General features: G+C 40.3%; 1 protein-coding gene across 1 annotated transcript in view; it reads left to right on the forward strand.

Moving 5' to 3' along the window:
• TOMM70 (translocase of outer mitochondrial membrane 70) overlaps positions 1–10000 on the forward strand; it is a 35655-nt gene that overhangs the window by 8683 nt on the left and 16972 nt on the right. The window contains exons 2-9 of the mRNA XM_075197001.1: positions 274–447; positions 1212–1338; positions 2261–2370; positions 3375–3523; positions 4765–4972; positions 7921–8055; positions 9357–9464; positions 9757–9873. Coding sequence (XP_075053102.1) covers positions 274–447; positions 1212–1338; positions 2261–2370; positions 3375–3523; positions 4765–4972; positions 7921–8055; positions 9357–9464; positions 9757–9873 — 1128 coding nt within the window. The remainder of the gene's footprint in view (positions 1–273; positions 448–1211; positions 1339–2260; positions 2371–3374; positions 3524–4764; positions 4973–7920; positions 8056–9356; positions 9465–9756; positions 9874–10000) is intronic.

Below are 10000 nucleotides of genomic sequence, written 5' to 3' on the forward strand. Positions count from 1 at the left end.
CAACAGACTGTTAGTAAGAATGGCTCAGATGATGGTCCAAACCATAAACTGGATGCCAGCCACAAGTCAAGGTAGTGGTTAATAACTCACAGCACTTGTTGGAGCTTTGATGTTGAAAGCAGAATATTTGTAATGTACATAGGAGGTGGCTAGTTCACCCCTCTGTCTGTAATGTAACTTGCGGGTGGGGGTTGATGTCCGTTCCGTGTCTTGTTGTGATGGACACACTGATCGTTTATAAAAGAGGCATTTTCCATTGTTGTTATTTCCTAGGGTCCCTTAGAGAAAGCACAAGCTGCAAAGAACAAAGGTAACAAGTATTTTAAAGCTTCGAAATATGAACAAGCCATCCAGTGTTACACTGAGGCCATCGGCCTGTGTCCTCCAGAGAAGAAGGTGGATTTGTCTACTTTCTATCAGAACAGAGCTGCAGCCTATGAGCAGCTGGTAAGTAACTACATGGAATAAATAAGTAACAGAGGTTTGGTCTTTCTATGCTGTAAATATATTCTGTAAAAGCAATTCATGTATGACAAAGACTAGCAAGGCACACGTTACACAACTCTCATTTAAGGTCTTTTTTTCAAACAAACGTGTTTTGTTTTTTTGTTTTTTTAAGTAACTCTGAATGGTCACATCATCATCACCATTTATTTATATAGCACCACTAATTCCACAGCGCTGTACAGAGAACTCACTCACATCAGTCCCTGCCCCATTGAAGCTTACAGTACACATACACACAAACAAAGATAGACACACAGACACACTAGGGTCAATTTGTTAGCAGCCAATTAACCTACCAGTATGTTTTTGGAGTGTGGGAGGAAACCGGAGCACCCGGAGGAAACCCATGCAAACACTGGGAGAACATACAAACTACACACAGATAAGGCCATGGTCGGGAATTGAACTCATGACCCCAGTGCTGTAAGGCAGAAGTGCTAACCACTTAGCCACTGTGCTGCCCACATACACTGGAATCGTACTTTGAGCCCTTCTTTCAGCAAATATTTTGTTTTTATGTGGGAGGGTATATTCTGTGTCACTGAAGAGAAGTTCTTCATTGTGTGTGTAGTTTTAGTACCAGATTAGTTTTTACTCCACGACTGATCTTCCAGTATTTAGTATTGGCTTTAATCATGCTCTGTGAAATAAATGCCGCTGCTACTGGAAACATAAAACATTTCTTTTATATTTTACCTTTTCAGCAAACATGGAAAGAAGTGGTTCAGGACTGTACTAAAGCAGTGGAGCTGAATCCCAGGTACGTGAAAGCCCTCTTCCGACGGGCAAAGGCACATGAAAAGCTTGACAACAAGAAGGAGTGCTTGGAAGGTACGTGTGCCAGCCTTGGTGACTACACCTGTTGAGAACGTATTTTATAAAGTCCCTGTTAAGGTTCTTCTTTTATTGCATGGTCTACTAGATTTGTAAGGGATATATATTCTAGTTAACAAGTAACTCCATACTCTAAGGGCCTGATTCATTAAGGATCTTAACTTGAGAAACTTCTTATTTCAGTCTCCTGGACAAAACCATGTTACAATGCAAGGGGTGCAAATTAGTATTCTGTTTTGCACATAAGTTAAATACTGACTGTTTTTTCATGTGACACACACATATCAACTTTAAATTTCAGTGTACAAATAAGCTATAAAGTATTTGTGTGCTACATGAAAAAACAGTCAGTATTTAACTTATGTGCAAAACAGAATACTAATTTGCACCCCTTGCATTGTAACATGGTTTTGTCCAGGAGACTGAAATAAGAAGTTTCTCAAGTTAAGATCCTTAATGAATCAGGCCCTAAATTATTGACTGAATCCTCCTCCCCAGCTAACATGTCAGAACAGCAGGGCTTCATTCATGGACTCCTCAGACATTTGCCCTACTGGCTACTCTGTAACAGGCCATCTTTCTGCTGGAGTAAGCCAAGTCCGTTTTAATTTACACATTCCAACAGAATCTACACAAGATCAGTGATGTGTCAGGTGCTTCAGATAATAACCTGATGATTATTTACCTGGAGTCCTTCACACATCCCAGGTCTTTTTTTCAGACAGACTGACACCCAGTAATCTTTTTGGACTTTTCAGGATTGGTTTGGAATATTCCTCCAAAATAAAATGAATTTTTGTGGTAATTATCTTGTTAATATAGTTTATTTTCTGTATTTGTGTATGACCTGAGTAATGTGAATAGAGAGAATTCAGGTCCCATTATAAAGTCTGTGCTTGGATTTGTTCTGTGGTTCTAGACGTCACTGCAGTGTGTATCTTGGAAGGATTCCAGAACCAGACCAGCATGCTACTTGCGGATAAAGTACTTAAGATGCTTGGGAAAGAAAAAGCCAAAGACAAATATAAGGTATTGCTGGGTAAAGGGGAACATGGTGTGTCTCTTAATTAGTAGTGGATAATGAGTATCCAAATCACCCCTGCAGTAGTCAATGTGATAGGGGCCCATTTATTTGTTCGTACATGGATTTATTATTACATGGCTTCCTTGCTGCAGTTATCTGTGATAGGTATAGACTAAAGTTGTGTCTTGTCCCCACAACATGTACTGTTCTCTGTTAATGCTACACAGCGTTGGGTCTGGTTCTTGTACTAGATGTACCAGGGCTCCTGGCTGTTTGTTACACATGTCCTCCATCTGTCCTAAAATATCAGAATGTTGGTGTCCTTTCCTTAGTTGTAATGGATCTGCCCTAGATCATCTTGATGTCGTTGACCCTCTTGTCTGCATTTTAGTTATGGTAGATAACATGGCTCAGTGCTTCTCTGTTGGGCCAGTAGAGCTCTTTACTTAAAGTGCAAGTTTCCCAAGACTCCTACTGTGATTTACTAGAGGAAACTGTTCATGCTGAAGACTGCTCTGCTATCTGGTGGCTGCCCCAAAAGTGTGAATGTCTGTCACCAGTGTATAATGATTTCTATGTGCTTTATACCAGGGTTGTGTTTTATATAGATTACAATATATGAGCGATGTGACTACTTGTATAAAGAAATGTGAAATATATCCTTATCTTGGTCAGGAATAGACTTCCTGCAGTGTTTGTTTTAGGACAAACCTCATTCATTCCAGAGAGTAACACAATATATTGCATTCATATACACCTATAGCTTCATTAAATTACTCTTCCTCCATCATTGTTTCCTGAGAACTGTCAGTGCCCCTTCCCCTGTGTCGGTCACTGAGTCTCCTTTCACAAAACTATGTTAGTTTTCCTTCCTCTCACACACACGGATCAGCTCATGGCCTGTAGTATACCAGAAGGCGTACTGGAAGAAATGTTTATAATGTCCATTGTCATATATGTCTTGGTGATGGTTCCGTTTCATATACAAACTCATTGTTTCCTTCTTTAGAACAGGGAGCCACTGATGCCTTCACCGCAGTTCATCAAATCCTATTTCAGCTCCTTCACTGACGATATCATCTCCCAGCCCCTCCACAAAGAAGAGAAGTCGGATGAGGATAAGGATAAAGAGGGAGAGGCCGCTGTGGTAAAGGACAAGTAAGTGACCCTTTAATTATCCTTTTCTTGGGAGAGTTAGAATGTCTTCCTTTAATTTGCCAGACTCTTCCTAGATGATAATCTGGCTTTACCTTTTTTGTTTTTGAAAGGTGTTTTCCTTTATGGAATGTATTCAGCATGTGTGCCATCAAAGGAACACTATCATTTCATTTTTGTATTGTACTATTTATTTATATTGCTATCTTGTTTTATTCTGCATGTGGTGTAGTGCAGCAATAGATCTTAGTTGAGATACAATCCTATGCCATACAATAGAGAAGGATATAGAGGGACGTTACAGCTACGGTATGACTGTACTATATCTTACCTCTAACATTTGACTGCCAGCTTCCGCGGAACTACCATTGGTGCAATAGGTGCGGTGCACCGGGCCCATGGAGATAATAGGGCCCGCTGCACGGGGAACTAGTGAGCTGTGGGCCCCCACTTCCCTGCACCTGGGCCCACAGCTCGCGAGTGCCACCTCTGCCCTCCACTGTAGTTTCATTATTCAGAAGCTAATGATCACATCTTTTTTTTTTTTTACCGGTCTGTGATTTTAACCCATTCAATACCAAGGAAAATAAAACCAGAAAACTGGAAAAAGCAGACCAGGAAGTATTATATAGTACAGATTGAAGTTGTTAATCTCCAATTGTTGGTCTATAAATTCCAGTAAGCACATTGGGCTTGGACATATTCTGATGCACTCCTTCACCCAGCCTTATTGGCCGATCCTGCCACTTTGTGTGAATGGTGACAGGATTAAAGCAATGATTAGTGCCTTGTTAAATACAAAGCTATGTTTTTGTTTTTTTACTTTTTGGTGGTAATGCCCCATTAAACGAGATGCCTACCAGGTCATATACAAGCGTGTCATGTATTGAAATCACTGATTGGTCAGTGTTCTTGACAAATCACGCGCCTCTGTGTTCACGCAGAGTTTTTATACTGTCATTACTGGAAGAAGACGCAATTACCCAAGCATCAAAATTCCATTGTTCTTATACTTTTGGAGAGGGTGTCTATTGCTTTCATTTGTAATTGTGTACACACTTCTTTTAATGTTTGATCACTGTGTCAGTACTTGTAGCTTATTGCTCCTCTGCCTTGTGGACATGTTGGAGCATTAAACAAGAAAAATATATTTTATTTTTCCAAGACTGGAAATAAGTCCGGAAAGATTTTTATTATTTCTGTGATATAAAAAAATTGTAATGTTAGTAACTGTTATTTTTCAGATCTGGTTATTTAAAGGCAAAACAATATATGGAAGAGGAGAACTATGACAAAATAATCAGTGAATGCACAAAGGAAGTGGAAGCCAAAGGCAAATACATGGCTGAAGCTTTACTACTGAGAGCCACTTTCTACCTGCTCATCGGAAACTCCACAGCTGCTAAACCTGACTTGGATCAGGTTGTTAGTATAGAAGATGCCAATGTTAAGGTATGTAAAGTTCAATGTTACTTTGTATGTGAAAACAAGGCGTGAGATACAAATGATCCATTTCATAATCTGGATTACAATACATATATAAATACTTGTTAAATGGGATCTCCATTGACATACCACAGTGCACCCAGGAGGTTCAGCACACCCTGTTGTTTTCCCCAATATTTAAATTGTAAGAGAACCGATCCACCGCCAGGTTGTTTTTCCCGTAGATTACCTCGTAGCAATTGGTTTCAGGATTGCACTGCTGACACAGATAAGGTATTTTCCCCTTGTGAAGTCTCAATGCTCTTTGCCCCTTTTCCCAGGGTGACCTGTAATTGGAAGTAGGGAAACTCTACCTGCAGTAACGCCTCTGGGATCTCTGCTCTCCAGGAGGACTATGGTTCATCTTCTTTATGCCATGGACTGATTAGACCAGCTAGATAGAGCTTGTGAAAAGAACATCACAGCCCAGGTCACAGGTGATTCAGTTGTCCTCTATCCTGAACACGTCCTAAGTGGAGGATGCGACGTTGGAGATAAGCAGTGAGGACTTCAGCCGACGTGGGGGTAGCACACGAAATTCGCTGACTTGTCTCTGTCTACCCTTTTCAGGAAAGATGCTGATCAGGACAGAACTGAAATGACCCGCAAGGGAAGAGAACCTGCTGCAAAATATACCTAAACTAGCCAGCTTTCTCCTTAAGAGTTCCTTGTTCATGAAACAGTCCTAGGACCAGTCCCAAAACTGCTGCCCATAGACAACACGGTTCAGCGAAGGCCAAGTACTTGTAAATACCTGTCCTGGCTGAGTACTAGGAACAATGAATATGGGGTTCTCCTAATTCTCTTCGGCAATACATGGTCTTACTCCATATCCAATCCAGGGGGGTTCAGATCATTTGAAGAAGGTAAACAAAATATTGTGCTCAGAACTCCCTTTTAACTGATTTTTCCGTTCCTAGTTTTTTGGGAAGTCCATTTACAGTGCTGCTCAGGGGCTTCTGGATGCAGCGTTCATTTTCCCAGTCCTAAAGCATCAGAGCAGTCAGAGTTTCTACTCCATTCTCTTTCTGATGTGTTAGTTGCTTTTTTTTTCTGTCTGTAAAACCCCTCAATAGGTTTCTCTAATGGGAACGATTCAGTATGGTCAGTCATTTTGGATGATGACTCAGGACATCGTCGCATCCCCATTTCAGGGGTCCATTTATCTTCCGATTTCAGGTGCTTCCATGTCTTCTCCATGGCAGCTTTCTTGTGATATCGGGAAATCATGATCATACTGTATATAGGGAAAATTCTAGTGAGGGGCCTAATCAGGGCTTTTGGCAACTCAACATCTGGACTTTGGAGGCACATGCTTGGATTATCAACAAACCCACGTCGTCTATAGTGCGATAGACTGACATGGTGTTCTTGGATATGTTTTTCAATATGCTATGCCAGCTTGCTGTCCTTTCCCTGAAGCAAGCTTTTCTCTTTCCAATGCCTCATCCCTCTCCTTCTGACCAACCCACGTTCAACCATCAGATACTGCATTGGGGGGTTTTAGAGACCAAGGTTTTCCACCCTGGAGGCTGTCTTCTACGTGCAGTTCCACATGTTCTTACTGTTCTACTGGAACTGATTCTCAACATCATGCATTCTGGGATGGGCTGAACACTTGTTTCAACCATCTCAGCTGTCTACATCCCAAGGGTGGACAGCTGGCTGGTGGACTTCCTGAGTCATTAAAACTTAGGCCCCAGTCCTGTGGACACCACACGCAGACTTACTGCCATAAATCACAAACACCAGCTTTTTACAGCTCCAGTAACACATCTTGTGAATTACTATCCCAAAATCCAATGATTCTGCAGAATCTGCAGCAGATCTGGCTATGAAGTGGTCCAGGCGCTGTTCATAATCAATGATTGGCCCAGACAGATCTCCTGTCTTGGTCTCCCTGCTTGTGTCCAGGTTTGCAGGAACTGGGTTTATTGGCATAGTTGTTAAATATATTACCTTCCTATGGTGAAATAGTGTATGGTTGAAGTGTTTTCAATTAAAATAACAACCGAATTCCTCTGCACCCAATCCCCCCCCCCCCCCTGCCCACCCCACATCTTATGTGAGGGATACAATTTTGAAAAACCTTCCCTAGTTGTAGTAAATCGGTTTGCACCAGGAGTGCTGCTCTAAGGTAAAGAAGTTGGTGTTTTCAGATTCATGTGACTGTGTACTGGGTGTGCTTAGGTTTTGTATTTGGTTCTGCAGTGAGTAAAGTGACACATTAGAGCCAATTATGAATAGAACTAAGCCACAAACATGTGAGCAGATTTGGTTATTGGACTCCTTACACTTGTATATGAATGATCCACCACTATATAGCTGTTGGAAAGACTGTCTTCCATTAATCTGCCAGCCCCCCTGACAACCATAGAAATTATCAGTAAATGTGGAAAATGCAGAGACTATGCATAAGTTTCATGCCATCCAGAAAAAAAAAACTATACAATTTAAATGCAAGGTGTTAAGTTTAATTTGCACAGTTATACTTTGTTTGGGATTTGTGGTTTTCAAAGTTTTCATGGCTATGCTCTTGGAAGTAATCTTAATAGTGTAAGTGGGATAGCATGTGATTTTTGTTAGATATTTATTGCCTTTTTTTGCAAATATTAATATCGCATAAAGATAAAGTTACAAAACACGTGTGTGTGGTTTAATTTGATTTTTTTAGTTTTGGGGGTTGTATTAGTGTTTGGATTTTTTTTTGCCTTGTTTTAGAGTTATTTTTAAAAAAAATTTAGAAATTTTGTAAAGCTTTTTATTTATTAGTTTTGCAAAAGTATAAATTAACAAAGAAACTTTTTGAACAATTGGTTATTATGAGTGATGTCTATTACATGGATATGTCTGTTATAAATTCACTCACTGTTCTTTTGAAACTTATAGTATTTGTAACACCTTTTCTTTCCTAGTTACGTGCAAATGCCCTTATCAAACGAGGCAGTATGTACATGCAGCAGCAACAGCCCATCCTGTCCACTCAAGACTTCAACATGGCTGCAGACATAGACCCCCAGAATGCTGATGTCTACCACCACAGGGGGCAGGTCAGACACACATGCTTTGTTTGGTGCTGCACACTTTCTTGCATGACTAATACGGCTTAGTATGAGGTTTAGTTGCAGTAGACCTCTTTCCTCCAACATGGCACTGGTACTGATGAAAGTAAAGTGCCTTTCTTTTTCACCTGTTAATAGCACAATCGTAGTGAGATTATCCAGCATATGAGTAACGTAATAGTTAATGGTTTAACATCCTTATGACAGGCAGTACCGAGCTGCTGTATGTTTACAGAGGCTGAGCGTGCAATGTGGAGTCTGGCTGCACAGGTTTGAATAGACACCATGCAGCTGTTTAGTGTCCAGTTCCTACTTCCACATTCACTCCCCTCCCTCATACCAGGCTTGTTTTTTAATACAGTTTTGTTTGAATTAATTCTGCCTTGCTGGTACCCCTTGGAGCACATAGAAGGTGTCATAATGACATACCTGCAGTATCTCCCTTTGTGGATATGCACTGTTCATGGGCACTAAAACTACACATATTTGGTATTTAAGAGAAATGGATGAACACATTTTTAAAAGGAAAATTGGTCACGGAAATGTGTAGTGTGTTTTTTTTTCTTTTATTGCCTAAATGATCTATCCATATGAAATTTACCAGGATACCAAAAGTATTTCAACTCCAGTCTAGTGCCTCCAACAGACCATGGTTTGAGGATGGGAATAATTACTAAGCCAGGCAAATAGACTAAGGCCTCATGTTTTACTTGCCTTATAACACTGGTAAGACACATATCATACGCCAATACGTTTTTAGTAGTGTTTTCGAGCTCATTGTAGGCTTCCTAAAGCGTTTACTTTTGTATTTTGGCACCGATACATAAAACATTTATTTTAATAATCTTCCATACTATTGTGTGTAATTCTGTGCTTTCTAGCTGTTACCTGTACGTACCAGTCCTGTATTTATATCATGAGGCCGGGATACACCCTGGGATACAGCACATCTCTGCTGCTCTCTCTCCATTCTATAACATTATGATCAGATTTGTGTTATCCCAGGGCAGTGACAATAAACAGCTCTGGTACCGAGGAGAGTAGATTTCAGCTAGAATGAATGAGCAACCTTTTTTTTTTTTTTTTTTAACACTAAAAATAAAGGGGGGGTCATGTAAGAGCCATATGTGTCATCTGATGGTAGAAAACCCCTAGTTGGCATAGTTGCAACATGAAAAATATAATGTAATATAATGAAGGGGCAAGTGTAACTGTTTTGACCATAATCACATATTAATATATTTGTAAACAAAGTAATATGTTATACAATTCTGACTCTTTCTTTGCAGCTAAAAATCCTCCTAGACCAAGTGGAGGAAGCGGTGGCGGACTTTGATGAATGTATCAGGCTGCGGCCAGATTCCGCTCTGGCCCAAGCACAGAAATGCTTTGCATTAGTAAGTACTGGCATGGTTCCCATCTGAGTGGAACATGTAGACCCGTAACCATACGTGGGTCAGCTTCCCGTAATCGATCCAGAAAGTCATTCAATAAAACCTGTAAAGATTTCACAGCTTCAGAGCACCTTGTTTTTCTGCATGCAAAATCTTTGTTCAACAAAGAGACAGATATTGGAAGAGAGACTAAAAATGGCCAAAAAGTATTAATAACAATGTCCAATCATATGGCTGTCTTAAGAATGCTGTATTTTTTTTAATTTAAAATAACTTTTCTCCCTTTTTGTTTTAGTATCGTAAAGCATATACAGGTAGCAATCCTCTACAGATCAAATCAGCCATGAAAGGGTTTGAAGATGTCATTAAGAAGTTTCCAAAATGTGCAGAAGGCTACGCCCTTTACGCCCAGGTACAGCATCTGATGTATTGTTCTGTAGCTGTATGGAGATTTATATCCTTCCTCTGGAGAGTGTTCTGCTATGAATAAAACCCCTTACAGTTGGCTGTTTAAAGTATACCTGTCACTTACTGCGGGG

Source organism: Mixophyes fleayi, chromosome 2, assembly GCF_038048845.1.
Source record: "Mixophyes fleayi isolate aMixFle1 chromosome 2, aMixFle1.hap1, whole genome shotgun sequence".
Lineage (NCBI taxonomy): Eukaryota > Metazoa > Chordata > Amphibia > Anura > Limnodynastidae > Mixophyes > Mixophyes fleayi.